This window comes from Zingiber officinale, unplaced genomic scaffold (assembly GCF_018446385.1).
Source record: "Zingiber officinale cultivar Zhangliang unplaced genomic scaffold, Zo_v1.1 ctg112, whole genome shotgun sequence".
NCBI classification, from domain to species: Eukaryota; Viridiplantae; Streptophyta; class Magnoliopsida; order Zingiberales; family Zingiberaceae; genus Zingiber; species Zingiber officinale.
The window spans coordinates 118394-137407 of NW_024589814.1; the positions used below are offsets into that span (position 1 = coordinate 118394).

At 44.2% G+C, this 19014-nt stretch overlaps 1 protein-coding gene across 1 annotated transcript in view; it reads right to left on the minus strand.

Moving 5' to 3' along the window:
* LOC122035803 (protein SUPPRESSOR OF QUENCHING 1, chloroplastic-like) overlaps positions 1 to 19014 on the minus strand; it is a gene marked incomplete at its 5' end in the record, with an annotated part of 64540 nt that overhangs the window by 6761 nt on the left and 38765 nt on the right. The window contains one exon of the mRNA XM_042594914.1: positions 219 to 311. Within this exon, the coding sequence (XP_042450848.1) occupies positions 219 to 311 (93 nt within the window). The remainder of the gene's footprint in view (positions 1 to 218; positions 312 to 19014) is intronic.

Below are 19014 nucleotides of genomic sequence, written 5' to 3' on the forward strand. Positions count from 1 at the left end.
AAAAAAATCAAAATTATTTCTGGCTTTTGTTATAGAAATATGAAAACTGCTTTCTATAAATAAGCTGTGAGACCAATCAAACAGGTTCTAGAATCTGTCTTCTTATCTGACTACTAGTTTATTGTCAAAACATCAATTTTTTTAACATCTTAATTTTAACAGAAATATTTAACACAGTCATATAAGTCTGATTATACTAAAGCACAAAGATACCATACTTGAGCCAATTGAGGTGGACCATCCTTAAACCCAGCATTTCCAGTACCAGCTAATGTTGTGACCTTTCTGGTAGTCGGATCCAATTTCTTGATCTGTTAATACAATATAAGCATTTTAGGATTCTCAAAATCTCAAAAAACATAACAATAATTACTATCAAACAATCGTAACCCAAGCCTGAAACTACATGGTTATTCACCCCAAAAGGAACACTAGCCAGTAAGTGGGTGCTACTCATAGATCCCACTTTAATACTTGGTATATTCTTTGCCTATAATAACAAACATGATTTTTGGAGTCAGAAGCTGTAGATTACTGGACCACTTTGCAACTTGACCTGCACAAATCACAAGATATTGTTGCTTGGGTATCACACTTGTCACCATGAATCCAAAACCACATGGGCACACCAAATTAGAGATGACAATCAGGGTTTTACCAACAATAATGTGATACACACCAAGCTTTATTAGGGAATATATATATATATATAATTTTGACATCATGCACACCCTTATGTGAGCGACCATGGACGACATCCGACGTGGGCACCTGACGCGGCCAAAACCCAATTTTTTTAATCCCCCCTCTTCCTTCGTGCGAGCCTATTTTTGCTCTTTCTCTTCCTTCACTCACCTCTTTCTTCGCCTCTGTTCCGCTCCTCTCTTCCCCCGGTTCCGACCATAGACAGGTCATTTTATTCAACTCTCAGCTCGTGGCAAGTGAGTAGGGTTTTTGTCGAAACTATACTGGTCATTTCCCTCCTCTCCTTTTTGTACCAGTGTTTCAGAATGGCGTAAGAAGGTGTTGCAAAAGTATGTTCAGTGTTTATCTTTTACCCATCGTAGTTTCTAAGAATATGTTTAAAAATCACAACGAGATCACTTTGATACTTGATTTTGAAACACACCACCACCTTGAAAGCAAATCCTAGACTATTTTGAACATGATGGTGCTGGTTTTCAAAAATGGGGACGTCGATATTAGTTTTTGAAAACCAGCACCACCCAATTTTAAAAAATAGAGAAGTGATCAACGTGGTTCAATGTCTGTCTGAAAAATCAACATTGGTACTGCAATAAGAAAACTAACACCAACCCAACATATTGATAAAGACAAAAAAGTCAAAAGATAGTGTTAGAACCATTATTTGTGAATATGTATATTTGTTTATTCATGTTAATAATAAATATTTTGAATAATTCTAGTTATCAGTTGATATTAGTCATAAACTCCAATGGATCAATATTTTAGGTCACTTTAATAGGTTTTTTTTTTACCATCCCACAATGAAAGGACAAGATTATGTGTCTATTCGTTTACATGATCGACACCATTGTTTGAAGTGTCGTTCCGTGCCGCCCGGCACGGACGGTTTTTACCGTTCCTCCGGACGGCCGAAACCGGCACGGGAGGCGTCCCCGTCTTGGCGGCGCCGGAGGAGACGCGGGACGCCTCCGTCGGCGCCGGAGGCGTCGCGGGACGCCTCCGGCGGCATCGGCGACGCCTTCGGCACCAGAGGCGTTTCTGCTGCGGCGCCGAAAGCGTTCGGCAGGGTCGCCGGACGCTTTCGGTGCCGCCGGAGGCGTCCAGCGACGCTTCCAGCTTCGCCGGACGCCCCCGCGAGATCGATCGCGGGCGGGCGCGATCTCGCGTACGCTACTGCGCTTTTTTTTTCTGTTTTTAATAATTATTTATTTTATTTTATTAATTTAAACAATTCCTAAGGAGGATGGGTAGAGCATGTGTGATATTTCGAAAAGGTTTTTATAAACCTAGTTAAATTATCCTAATAAAATATATAAAAAATATATTTAAAATTAAAATAAATTAAATAAATTTTATTAATTAATATACTGAAAAAATAATATTTTAAATTTCATTTAAAAATTTTAAAAAATATATAATAATTCTTATTTATATTTTTATTATTTTTAATTTCATTTAAATTTTTTAAAAAATGTAAAAAAATTCTAAAAAAATTAAAAAAATTCTAATAAATTATATTTATATTCTGATTTTTTTTAATTTTTTTAAAAAAAATTACTTGATATTTTTTACTATTTAAAATATATATTATTTAATTAATAATTAATTAAATGAATAAATAGTTAATTTATATAATTATTATTAATATAAAATAATATCTTGTATTAATTATTATTATTATTATTATTATTATTATTATTATTATTATTATAGATACTTCCATTTTAATTTGAATTATTGATATATCAATTCTATTTAAATAAAATTATTTTTAATTATTTTTTCTAACAATATTAAATTATTCAATAATTGAGAACTTATAATAAATCAATATACAACTTATTTTTATATACACAATAATCATATTTATCTTATCATTATTATAGATAAATAAAAAATACCGAAACTATATCGGCACGGCACGATACGATACCGAAACCGTATCGTTCCGGCCTGAGACCGAAACCTCGGCACGGGTCAAAATTTTAAACCATGATCGACACAAAGCGATCATTAAAAAGTTCCCTTTTACTATTTTTTTTTGGACGTACAAGATATTCAGCAAATTCGTGATCTACTAGTGAATATATTTCAGAGTTGGGATTCAGCATCTCAAACCTTTATATTTATAGGTACATTTTCTAGTTTTGAAAGTTAGAAGCACATAATAGAAAACTAATCATTTTAATTTTTCAGGTGTCCCAGTTGCTTTCACTAGAAGAGATATATCTAAATTGCTCGATATTTCAGATAGAGATACTTCCATTTCTATGAACTAAACTAATGCATTGAGTAACCTCTTTCTCGCTCACTTGTCTAATAAAAAAGAACCTACTAATCAAGAACTGAGGAGTTGCTTAAAGTCTATTTTCATAGAGTTGAAGTAGATGATGATGCTTTAGTATTTTGTAAAATATACATTTTGCATATATTTATTTGTGTGTTATTTTCTTCTAATACATATAAGGTTCCATTAGGTCTTGTAGATATTGTAGATGATTTTAAAAATCTAGGTAGATTCAATTGGATTGAAGCGATTCAACAATTTTTTGCTCCCTACCTACCGACGGAGGTCTTTTTTTCATCAAGTCAGGAATACCAAATGAACACTTCAATTCCATACCTAAAGGGAAGTCTTTTAGCTGTAAGTTTTTGTGATTTTATATATGGACATTGTTATGTATGTAAGATTTCTTATAATGAAGCAGACATGGTTTTTGAAACATGTCCCAATCTAGAAAGCATATAATACTGAAGGTGCACGAATAAATAAGTAGAGGTTTACTCCTTCACATATTAATAAGGTGAGCACTTGTTAGACCAATTCTCACATAAAGAGGTAAATATCAAAGACTATCAAATAACTTTCATTTGCAGTTTCTAAATTATTATTTCAAATTTGATAGGTTATTACTGAACTAGTCCCTACATTGGTAGAAAATTTCCCTTACCTCGATGATATAACACATCCATTAGAGACATCATCGGTACATGATAGAAGCCAGATAGATGCCCAAGTGACAGTGAATGCTCTAATTGTATTATTAATGAAAGGGTGAAAGAATTACTTAGAATAATAGAAAAATTGGGCATCTTGTTAAATCAAGCGACCCTGTAGTGGATCCTCATTCTGAACCAGTTGTTTCTAGAACAAGAACTAGGAGAGGATGTGATCGAAGTTGCTATGATTACAGGGATACTCCTATTGATAGTCTTATGTTATTCAAACTTTTACCTCAGAAGAAGAGAAGCAAGATAGAAATCTGCAAGCCTTCTGAGAACATCACAGGACAAGGAGCAAAAACTATTTTTGACTATGGAAAAGCAAAATTGATATGTATGATATGCAAGAAGAGGGAGAGATTATCTCAATTCCCGGAGGAAAATTTGAAAAAAGGCCCAAAAGGTTGAAAGAACGGTCACACTTAACAAAATAAGATTGCAAACCATTGAAGTAAGTTTGATTTTGATCCGGTAGTCAGGTGAGGGGCCCTTCGCAAAAGCCTGATGGAAGTCTGGACGCACACCAGAGGACAGTGAGAGCCCGTGAATGACGATTGACGGCCACGAGACGGCCGGCCTGATTAACAAGATGGAATCCTACTGAGGAGTCCGTGGCTCGCACTTATAGTTAGGAGGCACCATCACGGGGTTCGACCCGAGCAAAGGTCATGGACCGAGTTTACAACTGCGATCATTAAACCTGTTAGTCTCCATGCTTCTGAGTAAACCATCACGGATATCGGATTGGATGTTTAGGTATCGTCAAATCCGGACGCTGATTCTGAAGTTTGGAGGAAGGCGGAGGATTTCTTTCTTTGACACCACAGCAGGTTTCACGTGTGCCGTACTCGAATCTTGTGACGGGGGATTACTGGCAGCCCGTGATCCTTTGGTATGGCGATATGGGTGGTAAACTTTCACGACGGTAGCGTGCCTAGGAAAGGACGTGGGACACTTGTACGCAGGGATTATTTGTCCGTCGGTATGCTCATTTGTAGCGATAGAATTCGGTAAACTACGACATTGGCGTACCTAGGAAAGAGACGGAGGACCTTATGCACTTGATGCAGCAGCATGAACTTGGCGTATATAAGAACCTCGGGTTTCACCGTGAGAGGATGCATCTTCGAGACAGCCACCGTGATTTACCGACGACGGCCGGCGGCCGTCTCGCTGCCGAGGCGCCGGAGACTCGACACTAGTGCCGTCGCCTCGGGATAGAACGCCACGCTTGGGCGAGCATTGGGGCACGCTAGGTCAGCCTCTGACTGTCCAGCGTGTATGACGGGACAGTGCGCCGTGATCTCATCCGCGGAACGCCTCCGTCTGCCGGATACGACCACAGGAACTACCGTTCGACGAGCCTGTGGGCCGCTCCGTGCAGATGCATGAGCGACTGAAGCACGAAGCTCCAACCACCGCTGCCAGCGTGCGTTCCGCCATCGGGCCTTGTTTGCCCCAAGTCCCAAGTAAAAGCAGTCCCAAACCAAGTGCCCGAGATACCAGCAACATCTTCTACGTCATGAAATGCCAGGCGATCGGGACCAGGCGGCGCGGGAGGAGGGAAAAGCTCGCGGTTTGCACCCTCCCGCGGAAGAATTCGGAGGTTAGACGAGGTCAGCCCTCCTGGCGCACTATGGACGATCATCCGCAAGCCATACAACGGGTGCTGTAGGATGTAAAGTGTAAGTTTTCCTTAACTCTCGGAAAAACTCAAGCTCCTGCGTTGGACGATGATCCTTGGAGTTAGCTCTACCAGATACGGATCGATTTTGGAGGGTGTACGGATCATAATTCCGGCCTTCGCCAAATGATCCTCCACCAAGTGGCGGCAATTGACCTGTAGGATCTTTGGAGGGCGATCCGCCATCGACTATTCCGAATCGACGTTGTTGAAACGGCCTTCACGGCGGATGCGGCATTACGAGGAAACTTTTTGTGTAATTTTCCTTAGGGATCTCGATGTTCATCCGTGGATTTGTTGGACGCCGATCTTGATTTATCGTCATTCACGAGGGGCCCGATGGAACGCATTCGGCAATACCAATCGGGCAGCTAAAAGTCAGCCACTTGACCACGACGGAAGGCACAGGAAAAGCAGGGTCATAGCAAGGAATATCCTAGAAGTCCATCGCGCACGTTCTGGCAGCATGTGGTTGGCGGGCACTTCTTAGCCGAGAATGACCGCCATTCTCAAGCGATTCCAGCGGATGTCAAGTGGTGCCGCTCACACAACACAAGGAGGTGGAAAGCCTTTCAGCCTGTGTGAAAAAACTCGACGGATTGCCGCCTCCGTATTCTGGTCCGTGCAAAGCCGGACAAGGTAGGCGACGAGCCACGACAGCCATCGTCCCGATCGGCGATCCCTGGAAGTCATGCCGCAATCGGGGCGTCCGAGAACCCAGCTCGGAAGAGGAAAATAGCATATACAAGATCAGATACAACCGTCAACGATCGGCCGAGCCGGAAGTGGCCGAGAAAGATCAATAATCGCAAGGCTGGCAGACGCGTGAATGGGCAGGAGCATAGGTGAAGAGGAACTCGGATGCGGACGGCTGTCGTCATTCGGATTTCAATCATGTGCTAGTAGAAGATTTACATGATATTCGCGCTGACTACAGTAGTTTCTACCAACATCATTGAGCGTGAAGAAGGGCGTTCGCTGCTAGGCTAGCTCCGCCGCGACGCTAGCTTGATCGAGATGGGCACGACTGGTAACGGATATACTGTTCAATATTGGAACGAGTGACAACGGAAAGGCGTCAGAGACCAGTGACCAGACGCTTAACTTCCGCGTGGTCACTCTCCTCGTGTCGTTTTAGGATCCCTCGCTATTTTGTTACTACATCGTCCGAAGGATTCGAACCTTATCGAGAAGATAAAGTTCCTGGAGGAACAAGTAGAGAGCGCGAGATCATGAACTAGCACGGGTATGATAAGATTATAGAGACGATCGCGAAAGTTCTCTATTCCGCCAAGGCTCCGAATTGCAACATGTACATAACGAAACCTCACCGCCGCATAATTTACTAAGAGGTAGTCAGATCCATCCGATCCGACGGGCACGTCATGACTTTATCGCCTCGATCCGCGAAGAGCGAAAGAAGGAAAAGGCGATTCCAATGCGTAGTATGAAAATCACGATGTCCTTGTTTCGATCGACCTGCGATACTGTACTATGCTACAGAAGTTGAGGTTGCATGAGAAGTTGGCCCACGCATGACGGCCGAAGTCGAGAGAAAGGGACTTCAATGGAACGTATGCCGCCATTATTATCCTTGAAAGTAGAAAACTTCGTTGAAGGCAGAGTCAGGTCACTGGTGTCACAGAGTGACTGAGTGCCGGCAGCATGTGGAGCGTCCCGAGGTGCGACTTCGAGATTTAAGCAAGCGCCGCCTAAGGGTTTATCCTCCGGATGCTTGACAGATCACAGATCCAGCGCGCCAGTCAGTGTACGGCGCTAACCACCTCGTACCACGCTTGGGATATCGTCGCCGCCTTGAAGACCGAAGAAAAAGTAAGCCTACGCACCTGACGTATTTATCTGGCGTGATCGTGCGTTGAAGAAGAAACAAGCCACCTATCAGGCCGCTTACGAGCAAGGTTTTCAAGGCGCGAACTGAAGTTTAGCTGATGTAACTTATCAATCCGTCTATGGGCTTGGGATCTTTTGGATACGGAAGAAACCTTCCGAACCTATATACGAGTCAGCTAAACCACGGCGTTCGTCGAGATAGGGGGAGGCCGAGCCGAAGGCCAGAAAGCTCTCATGCGCACTGCTCCTAAACACAAAGTCAACGTCGACCGGACCTCTGCATGGCTCCATCTCATCAGACTAGTCGGCCAGGAGGATTCTTGAGATCTCCGCACTTAAGTTCAGGAGTGTGAACGGAGAGCTAAGCACCGTGCATCAAGAGTTGAAACATATCCTTGCCTTATACTGGCAGAGCCGACTCGGGGTGAGTCACTTTATAATATCATGTAATCATTGAGCCGCCACTTGATCAGTGCGGAGTGTGTGAACCGCAACCTTTTAAAAGCCATATTTCGAAGACCTCACCGGCTGCCACAAGCCCGGTAGGGCGCAGCTCTAGCTTAGCATACCGATATTTTCTTGATTGATTTCTTTCTGAATCATCGTTCGTGAGGGGTTATTAATCGAAAGCGACGCGCCTGATCGGGAAAGCGTGAGCCGCGGACGCGAGGATCTGAGCGACCGACAGCGACCAGCCACGCGGCGATTAAAGCCCAACCGTCCGTCACGATTTTTCAAGTACATTTGAAGAGGAGGCTGAGCGTAAGCCCGTGGAGGATATATGTGTGTCGGGTCTTCCTCGACTCCTGCCGATATGCGCATCTCACCGAGAGAAAAGAAAAGACGCACCTCTAAAAGATGTCATAAGGCTGAGGCCAGGCAGTGGCGCTCAGCGTTGATGCGACGCACCCGTGTCGGTGTCACTCTCGTTTCGTACCTTTCCTGTTGCCGCTGTTAGGCTTAAACTCTCTAAACCTCAGGCCTTCAAAACTCAAAGCTACTTTCAAGAGAGTGCTTATTGGAAGTGGAGATCCCCAGCCGGAGAACCGAAAGGTTAGCGGAGTGTCGTTATACGCGCATGATTCAAGCGCCATGAACCAATGTGCCAAAAACCGGTGGTATATCGCATGCCGACCATGGATGCTCCATGCAGGCTCTTTCCAGTGGTGGGACACCCATTATAAATTCCTCCGTTTCCACAGATGACACCAGAACCCGAAGAAAAGTTACGTTCTTACTCGTGGGAATCGGAGATCGTTTTACAAGAGCCAGTTACACGACGGAGATGACCTGCTTCTGAAGACCCGGTCCTCGAGGATCACGCGAAGGCGGTCGTCGGAGTAAGAAAGATCCTCATGGATACTTTGGGCCGAATGAGCTTCGCCGCATACCCGTATCCTCATTCATCTCATACCTTCATGTACAAGTATCAACTTCTCCCACCGGCCGGCGCAGAGAGAAAGGCATCAACCATCTCCTTCTCGATCGCTGGTGGGGAACGGATATATGAGTCCATTGGGCCGTTAAGCGTCGAAGAAATTTTACTAGCCGGCATTAACTATCTAGCGTGGTCGAGCCGGCCGCAGCATCACGAGCAAATGGTTAAAAATTCATCTCCTGGCCGTAGCAGCAATCGCTTTGTCCGCTTGCTCGATTGCATCCCTCGCCGTGTGTACAGGCCACTCCTGTGAAGATGTTGAGGATCGTGGTGCAAAAGCATTTAATTGACGCATTTCACGCAGTAGCTTATCTCGAGAAGGCGGCCCATATTGACAAGTCGAATGGATTCTTCTGCTACTCACTCTCGGGCTCGGCTCGGACCCGTTGGGAGGGCCGCGACACGAGAACCGCCTGCTGCTATCAGCGACCAAAAGGGGCACAGATCCTGTGTTTTCCGTCGGTATACGCGCTGAGGTCTACAACTAAATCACCGATCGCGCCTGCGGCGGTGTTGAGTCGTGGCCGTATGGCAACTAAGAAAACCGACGAAGAAACATGGAGTCGACTGCGCAAGAGAGGAGCAGGCAAAGGTCGTCGAAGTCTGAACCGTGACGGGAGCAGCAAACGTGTCAACCAACCGTTGATGAGCGCAACGATCGCGGATCGTTCAAGTCGGCGATCTGTCGAAGAAAGTCGAGCCGTCCGGCCGGTCGAGCGCCACGTCGGTGTCAGTGCCGCTTGAAAATCATCGAAAATCTCAGGATCCTGGAGGACGAGGACATGAGACGTAGGAAGACAGCCGTATGTGCGAAGCGGCACCTCCTTACGGCGGGGTGAAAGATGGATCATCAGAATCACCCAGAATCACCCTGTATTTCATTTTCCTAAATACTTGAAACGCAGTAGATCGAAAAGTCAAAAGGAGGCGAATATAAGGCATTATCATCTTGATCGAAGGCCCAGAGCCGATCAGCTGGAGGGTTTGTGGTTACTTTCAGTAAGACTTGTGAGCGAGATTACATTTGATTTAGATCGACGAGCGTCCAGTTCGAACACGCACGGGCATTGCTGGATTCGGGGAGTGGGTAATGGGTGAGCAAGCTCGCCAAGAATCGATCGGGCCCGTGCTGGTGCGTCGTCGGACGAGGTATATATCGAGCGAAAATACTGACTCGAAGGCAGTGCATCCTGAGCCGCAGGCAGGCTGAAGGCATTATCCGGGCGATGGGGAGAGGCGTGGGATAAAATGAGCCTTCGGTGGGCGGACGTGTAGTACCGCAAGGCAGCTGGCTATAAATATCGCTAAAAGCTATGTATAGCGACATGGGCAACATCGTCATGAGATCAAGGGGCACGGCACATCCTCACGTCCTCAGACCCTCCGAGAAGGCCCACCACGACGTTAAAGATCGAAGACGAGATCTATAAACCTCGGGGCAAGAGGCGTGAGCAAGGTCCGTTAAAGATCAAGAGCAGGCGGTAGGGCTCCCAGTAAACCCTCACTGGTAAGATCCGGAGAGACCTGACAGTCAAGCAGATCAAGCCCGAGCACTGCCTATTAAAACCCTCGCAAAGAAGCAGCAATCGATCGAGCATCCGCTACAAAGGCCAGTAAAACCCTCCGAAGCGAAGCCAAAGTCTCGTCGTTAGACAAGAGCGCTGTATAACCCTCCCAAGTGGGCAGCCAGGAAGACCGAGAGCAAGATGGCCTAAAGATCAAAGAAGACGAGTTTATAAACCCTCACGAGTAGACGATTTAGCAATTAGTTAAGAGACGATGCTGCGCATAAACCCCTCCAGCCCAGGCGAAGGCGTTAAGATCAAGAACGCACGCCGCCGCTATAAACCCTCCTGAGCTGGACTGTATGATAAAGATCGAGCCGAGCACCGCACGGGCGTGGATAAAATATCAGGCGAGCACGTCCGCTGTAAAGATCAAGGACGGTATCATAAAATAGGCTGACTTCAATGCCAGCGTGCTGTTAAAATCGAGAGAGTACCTGTATGCCCTATAAATAATCCGAGCGGGGTGGTCCAAGGTCGAGCAGGAGTCAACATCGAGAGGTTGATCGTCGTAACTTGCGATTCTCAAGCAATAATAATACAAGAACACACTGAGCAAGGCGATGGAGAAAATACTCAACATTCTCCAAAGTGACACGAGGACAAGTAGTGACAAGAGAAGAAACAATACACTAAAGGATTTCATTAAATTAAAACCCTAGGTAGGGTGGCCTATACTGACGAAGTCGTTCACCATGCATAAAATTACAAGAATTACTCATGGTGTAGTGAGAGGTCCTAATGCCTCAAGCTCCACCCCGACAGTCCTCGATCTTGTGGAATGGACTTGGTGGACCTAAGGATCCCAAGGCCCTTGACCCGACGAGACGTAAATAGACAGTAGTAAGTCGAAGGAAGTCAGTAGTACACCAGTTAATCTCCAAAAAATTTCTCAGAACTCTCGGGCATGTGACGCGGGTCTATTGCTTGCGAGGCCAGAGCGCGCCCTCACTTACCGCAAGCATCTGGTATTCTTCAAGGTCGCTGGGAGCTTGTGATGGGCCTCATTCGACGCTCGATCTTCTCCGGTAAAGGCCTTCTCCCGCTTTCAAATGCCCGGCCGCGGCGCCTTTTATCTTGACCCAGGGCCTCGCGCCAGGATCGGAGAGGGTGTCTTCCGAGTGGTGGGCCGTGAGTTATCTTGGTCGGTCAGCGACTTGCTCCGACACGACCGGCCGCCTAGGACCTGCTGCAGCGGGTCACGTCACGGTTTGGCACCGGTCTCAGTTCCTGAGCTACTCTGAGAGAGTAGGAGGTCTCGGAGGCCGACCACCCTGCCACACTTGCATTGGTGCCTTTTTATCTCGTCATGCTGCTTTACCGAGGTAAGGCCTATCTCTTGCCCACTGACTCTGCAGAGTGTTGTGGGGTGAGCCGGCGAGGAAGGATTTTGCAGCAACACAAAAAAAAAAAAAAAAACAATAGCCGCGCACCTTGTGGCGACGAGCGCGTGCCAGATGCGCCTCCCACGAGCAGCGTTCCGTGGCCCATAGCGAGCCTCGCCCAGTTCTTCACACAGGCGAGCGCAACCGTTGTCCTTGTTTCACCGTTTCAAGAACTAGAAAGAGAAGACGTACGATTTACGCCGTACGTCTCGATTACGCCGCTATACAGCACACTCGGATGCCCACAGTCTGCGCGCGAAGTCCTGAAGATCGCGAATGGTGGGGTGAGCCGCGGCCGTGGGGAGGGGTCCGGGTGGCCCGAGGAATGCTGGCGATCGAGTGGCTCGTACTGAGCCAGTCGCCTCGGCCGGGATGGAAAGTGAGCTGTACATGGCTGCCGCTATGGTTAAGAAATGGTCTGCAGCCTTTCTCGATTCTGGCCGAGGGGCTTTGGTGAGGGTCGGCACCGCGAATTGGGCGGGCGTAATGAGAATTCCCACCTTTGCTCTCCTCTGCTAGGCCGATCCTCCTCGAGCGGACCTTCCTTCCCCGGCCGGTCACTTGCCACCCATGTAGATGCACTGTGTGCCTGAGTGCACCTTCTGGAGAACCGGCTGATAAGGTAAGCTTTATGCCGTTCATTCGGTGGCCCGCACGCTCACCGCATGCCGTCGATTTCTCTTTAGAGCGTCACGCTCGGTGCCGCAAGAAACGTTAATTTCGTAAATTAAAGCAAGTGTCAGCAAAAGCTTACCGGGTACTTGCGGGTCCGGGACCAGTTTCACTCAAAACCAAAACGTGTACATCACTCCCTCGTGAAGAAGCTAGCGTCAAGCAAGCAGATCAAGGCAGTGTTGGAACAGGATGGCAACGGGTCCCGTCTCATTTGCTTCGCGGCGTGGGGCCGGATTCGGCGCGGTCGACGCTCGCATTCTTTGACTGGCGGAAAGCTACCGGTTGTGGCGGAGGTAGAAATAGTCCCGATGTTTATTGAAGACCGCATGCGAGTTTATCGATCGAAAGATAACTGACATACCGCATTATTGGAAGTGGGTGCAAGGATTGACAGGTGCAAGCAAAGTTGCCTAGCTCTATAATGAGAATAGGTAGAGTGCAGATCCACGAGGAGGGACGCTGGAATCTTAAACAAACAGCGCAGACAGAAAGCGAAGGTATTGGTACTAAAATCGCTGCGAGAGAAGACGCTAAAATAGTTCTGCGTTGCATAAAAGGATGCGGCCACCGGCATGTGAATTGAGAGAAAGTACGTGAGACGTTAGTTGGTCCGTCGCTCTCCGCGAGGCAGGGTCCTGTGATATTGAAAGTTGACACCTGAGGAATTTCGAAATGTCCATCGTGACCAAAATATCAAAATCCGTTGTTGTTGGCGTTGACGAGGGTCGTCGAGATGCGTGGCTGACGTTGTACCTTCTGTTAGAATCCTTCGTACGGAGGCTAGAGAAGAGTATGTTTGGAGGAAGGAGGAAAAGGAGACGCATCTAAAACCCATGGGAAGAGGAGATCTGAAGCGGGAGCGTCGACGAAAGATCGCGCCCGAAAAGGTTTGTGGACAGAGCTTGTGAAGAGAGGAGGAAAAATGAAGAATTATATAACGAGGCTCAGCCCGGATCCAGTCAGTCGGAATCGTCGTAACGATCTACCATTATTTGTCTTGGTGGCAAATATCACTTTCGGGCATCTGCTCCAGGTGGCAACCAATCTCGGATCTCGATTTAAGAAGGTAGATCGACATTGATGTCGAAGATTAAGCACCTTGGAGATCCGTACGCAGCCATCATTCGTTCAAGGATATCTCCGCTACACAGTTGGCGTTGTGATATTAGTACATGGACGAGCCAGACTCACGAATACCGCCACGTCCCTTCCGACTAGACTGAAGGGAAGGCAAGTGATCCTAAAAGGGGTTCCCCCTTCCCAAGTCAACGTAAGTGTGGAAGTCAACGGTCAGCACGGAATGCCACCGAGAGAGCGTGTGGTCGATCGACGGACGGACGTCATGTTGCGCGTCCTACGGTGACGACTATGTCTACCGATGGAATCGAGTACACGAGGGAGTCCGTGTGGCTGCGCCTATAGTTGGGAGCACCCTGTCAAATCGGGAGTTACGGCGCTTCGATTAAAAGTTCGTGGACCCGAGTTGACCTTTTGGCCGTGCTTGATCGTCAACACCCTGTTAGTCTCCAGCAGCCTGAGTAAATGCATTGCGGATATCCGATTAGGATGTTTAGGTATCCGTCGCGGACAAGTTTGGAGCGAAAAAGGCCGGAGGATTTCTTTCTTTCGACACCTATGGGGTTTTTCACGTGTGCCATGCTCAAAATCTTGTGACGGGGGATTCTGTTTGTCCATCGCAGCTTTGTTATGTGATACGGGTCAGGTAAACTTTACTGGCAGTAGAAAGGAAAGGACAGCGGACACTTATGCGCGGGATTGTTGTCCCAGGCATTTGCCACGGATCAGAGCGATAGGGAGTCGGGTAAGCTTTACGACAGCCGCGTACCTAGGAAAGGACGGAGAACACTTATGCACTTGATGCGCTGAACTTGACACCGCTCTATATAAAGAACCTCAGGTTTCACCGGCAAGAGGATTCTAGTACGTACTCTGAGACTTCTGGAGCCACCTTGTTCATCGTGATTTACCTGACTTGAGCGTCGGAGGATCGTCGCTGGGAATCCCCTTCCCGGCTCGACTTCTGTGCAGGATAGCCGGAGCATCTCCACACTAGTTGGAGATCTACATCAGCGAGCCTTGGAGCGCCACGTGCCCAGCATCTGTTGACTTCTGGTTCGGACAGGATCAGATTTCAATCACTAATTACATTTTTTTTTATTTATGGTAGTATGTCAAGAAACAATTTAAAACTCCCAAGAAGAAAAAATAAGATGAAGATGTGACCTCCTTGTTAAATACATTGAAAAAATTAAAGTATCCTCATTATATAATTAATTTAATACTGTCACAAGTTTAAAAATTCACAGGTTCTAATATTTATTTACCTTATCTAAAATAATTAATTTTGTTTGCAGGTATACTTTTTTGTTTAACTAATGTTTTCTTATTATCTAGTGTAAATGCTAATATTTTTAGGGAAGTTAATTAATATCTATTGTTGAATTCTGTTTAGAGAGACCTCCTCATCTAATAGATCATACAACAACTCTATATATTTTTCAATCAGCTTCACGGTAAGGAATTTAAATTATAAGATAATATATAATAGTTGAATATGTTATATTAATTGGTTATTTATATATCTCTTTGCACAATTGTAATCAACATCAAAATTTTTATGGAAGACTACAACGACACAAATCATAAAAACCGATATGGTAGAGGGAGGGGTTATATTTTTATACCTATTATGACAAGTTATGCACACTTTCACTTACTATCTATTGACACAAAAATAATGACTTTCAATCATTACAACTCTCTTGAGCATAATGGTAAATCATTGTCAGAGTTTGAAACATTAGTGAAAATACAATATTCCTATTTATGTTAGTATTGCAGTTTTTCTATTTCATTCTTATAGGTATCTGAATTAAAAAAAAAAAAATCTCGTGAGAAACTTGTTATCCATCCTGATTTAAAATATTACCATCCCTTTAAATAGGTATGTATCACAGTTAATTATCTATAACAAAAAGTCAGGTAAGTATAATATATAAATTTAACTTAAATTTGAAACACAAAATTGCTCATGTTATTTACAATAATAATTATAACTTCTTTGTAATGCAATACATTAGATGTCTGCTATATGATCTGAAAATGGACTTCAAACAAACAGACATAAAAAAAATTTAGAATAGATGTATCAGTATCAATAACTTCAAAAGAATCGATAATTACTGCAAATGAGAATGTAATAGTTTAACTACAAAAGAATGTCGAATAGTCCAAGTCAGAGCATCTAGGCACCCAACCAACATAAGAAATCATGTTAGAACCACTACGATGACCTACCGGTGTTGGTAAAAAAAGAAACGTTGGTGCTAAAAAAAAAGTCTCCTATCAAAGGAAGGGCAAAAGCCAGAAGCTTGAAAATCAATTAGTTTATGTAGAGTCTACCCAATCACCAGAGAGGGGTGGGAGTGAAATGGGTGGTCAACAAGATATTGTTAGTGGCCATGAAGTAACTGACAAATTGATGTTAAACATTGAAGAAACGGAAAATAATCCAATTCAAGTCCTCAATGAGAAGAAGAACAAAATCGTCAAGCAAGTCTATGACTAATATGGAAACAAGTTGGATCCAGTTGTTGATGATTCAGTGTAGAGGATTAAGAAGTTAAAGTAGATAATTGTTATTTCAATAATGTTTTTTTATTCTCCTAGATTGATCTTTTGTCCCACTTTGATGCAAGACTGATTGCTTATTCGCTATTTTTTATGGTGCAACTTGACAAAACAGCCAGTATGGTCGACATATGCAATCTTATTATACAAGAAGTCATTGTTAACAATATTCGACTGGAATATATTGACCAACTGGGAATGCATTGATGTTTATCTTACTATATTAGCTGATGAGGTGAAGCGTAGTGATCGTGCCTACCGCCCATCGATCTTCTGTGTACCTAACTTCCCTATAGGTTGAGTTTCCTTTTCTTTTAACCATAAAGTTTATTGTTATGTTCCCTGTGATGGGAACAGACGCATTCGTGCATACAGTTCAAACCAATATCAATAATAGATTCAGATACATATTCTATCCATTGCATCACAAGCCAACTAAACACTATCACCTTTTAGTGTTTGATTTACAAAAACATGAGATCATACATTATAATACCACAACTGAAAAAGAAATATACTCAGAGCAATCAAACCAGGTAATAAGTAGTATTTTATATCTTATACTACACCATATATTTTCTAGTTGATGATCGAGTATGTTTGATGATTGTAAATTCAATTATTTTTAAGAATGGATAAACCATCTTATGACAACTGACACCCTGAACTTCATTCGACAATGCATGCCCACCCATTCATAGTCAAGAAGTGTCTGTTCCCAAACAAATTTCATCATAAGTAATTATATTAGCTTTAATAGTTAATTATCTTGTACTAATTCTTTGTTTATAGATACGACTGTGCATTTTTGGTATTATAATACACTAAATCACTATATTATGAGATAAGTCTAAATTTCACACAAAGGCACATGAAGAGTTACAGATTTACAGTTGGGAACCAGATAATGCATCACTCAGCTTTCAAATTTCCACTATGACAATTCTCATCCAGTGTTTTAACCTTGTACACTGTTTTTTATGGGATGATAACACATAGAACTGATTATTTTACATTAACATCTAAATAATTATTTTGTATCTAAACCATCTAAGTTACAATTTGATAGATGAATTCGTGATGGCCTTCTCAATACCACTTGTGATAGTCTTTGCAGTAATATATGGTGTGTAAATTATGAATTTGTATAAAGAATCTATATATAGTGTCAGATGAACCCACAGAACTTGGAATAAGTCCGATCGGAGTCATCTTGGTCCATCAATGGATTTTGACTAAAACCCATTGATTGACCTGGGGGCTTGGAATTCTGATATTTTACAATGGGATAGAAGAGGTGAGAGTCTAAACATTATATATGTCCTCCAAATACGATTCTAATACTCCCACAAGAATTTATGGCTGTGTGACCTTGGTATTGGTTTAGTAAGAACAGCACCAACCTAGTGCTAGTTTTCATAAACTAGTACCACGTAAACCAACACCATGTTGGTGTTGGTCTTACTATACCAACACCAACGTGGCCTCCTGGGTTCTAAAGCTTGGTGTTGGTTTCCAAGGATCAGCACCATATTATTGTTGATCTTCTCAAACCAGCACCACTATGTACAAAAAAATTTAAATCGTTTGGAGCCATCTGGAAGGTCTAAAAACAATAAACGAGAGCATATTTGGACTCCCGTGAGTCATGTAAATCCATATGACTTAGAATGAGTCCGATCAAAGTCCTCTAGATTCATCAATAGGTTTTGACTAAAATCCTCTAATTCAATAATATCCTATCTAATTAGAAATAATTATTTAAAAACTATAAATGAAAATTATTTGATAGTATTCAATATTTACCTCTTCAAGTGAGACTTGATCTAACAAAGCTCTAACCTTATTAATATGTGAAGGAGTAAATGTTGGACCCCGAGGTTGTTTTGATGTGATCAACCAAGTTAGTTAGGTCCTGTTTGTTATTTGATCCCTGTGTCTAAGTGTGCAGGAGCTTAGGAGCACAGGAAGTCGAGCGGAAGACGCAGGCGAGAAGAAGGACTGGAGACCGGAGCCTCGGTGCGTCCGAGGAGGAGAGTCTGGAAGAGTACACCGGTGGGCGAGAAGAACGTGCGCGACATTCGAGGAACATAAAGCCGGGACGGAAGCCTGCTAGAGGAGAAGGCCGGAAATTGGATTCGGATAAGCCCTATTTCGGTTGGCCGGAATCACCCAAAAGAACGGAACTTCGGAAGTGTGCTGGAAACACTGCTCAAGGCGCCTTCATCATAGCTTGAAGGCGCCTTCAAGACTTGATGAAGTTTTATCCGCTGACTTGGTTAGAGGCGCCTTAGACCTTGTTGGAGACACCTTGGACCCTTGGGATAGACTTTCCAGGAGCTATATAAAGGCCCCTGGAGCTAGAAAATATTCATTGATTCAAGCAATCAACTCTGTAATCACTCCTAGCAATAGTTCTGAGCTTCTAAGTATGTAAAAGGCTTCTCCGCCTTCAGAGAAGGAGATCGTTAGTGCGCTTTTCACCGCCTTGGATTAACAACCGTCTTGGTTGTAACCAAGTCAACTTCTGGTCTTCTGTATTCTTTTGTTTTATTATTTTATTACTATTGCTATCTATTTTGAGTTGAAAAGCCTTGAGGAGGGTATACTTTTATTTTGCAGGCAATTCACCCCCCTCTTGTCAGCCCCGCTGCACCAACAAGTGGTATCAAAGCCCGACCGCATCAGAAGGACTAACCGCCAACTGAAGCACAAAGATCAAGGCGATGGTCAGAGCTAACATTCATCCCCCGAAGTTCGAAGGAGACTTCGCTACATGTAAGCGAAAAATGGAGGTATTTTTTAAAACTGAATTTGATATACTCTTAATAATGAAGTATGGATATGCAGCGCCAAAAGACAAAGAAGAATGCAACTGGACGAAGGAGCGGGCTGATTGCATGGCCAACGAAAAGGCAAAATTTCACCTGCTCAGTGTCCTGCCACCCCAGGAGGTAAGTCGGATCGGAAGCTACGACTCCGCCAAAGACCTCTGGGATAAATTCCTGGAGCTCCACAAAGGCACCTCAGAAGCGAAGCTAGCAAGGCGCGACG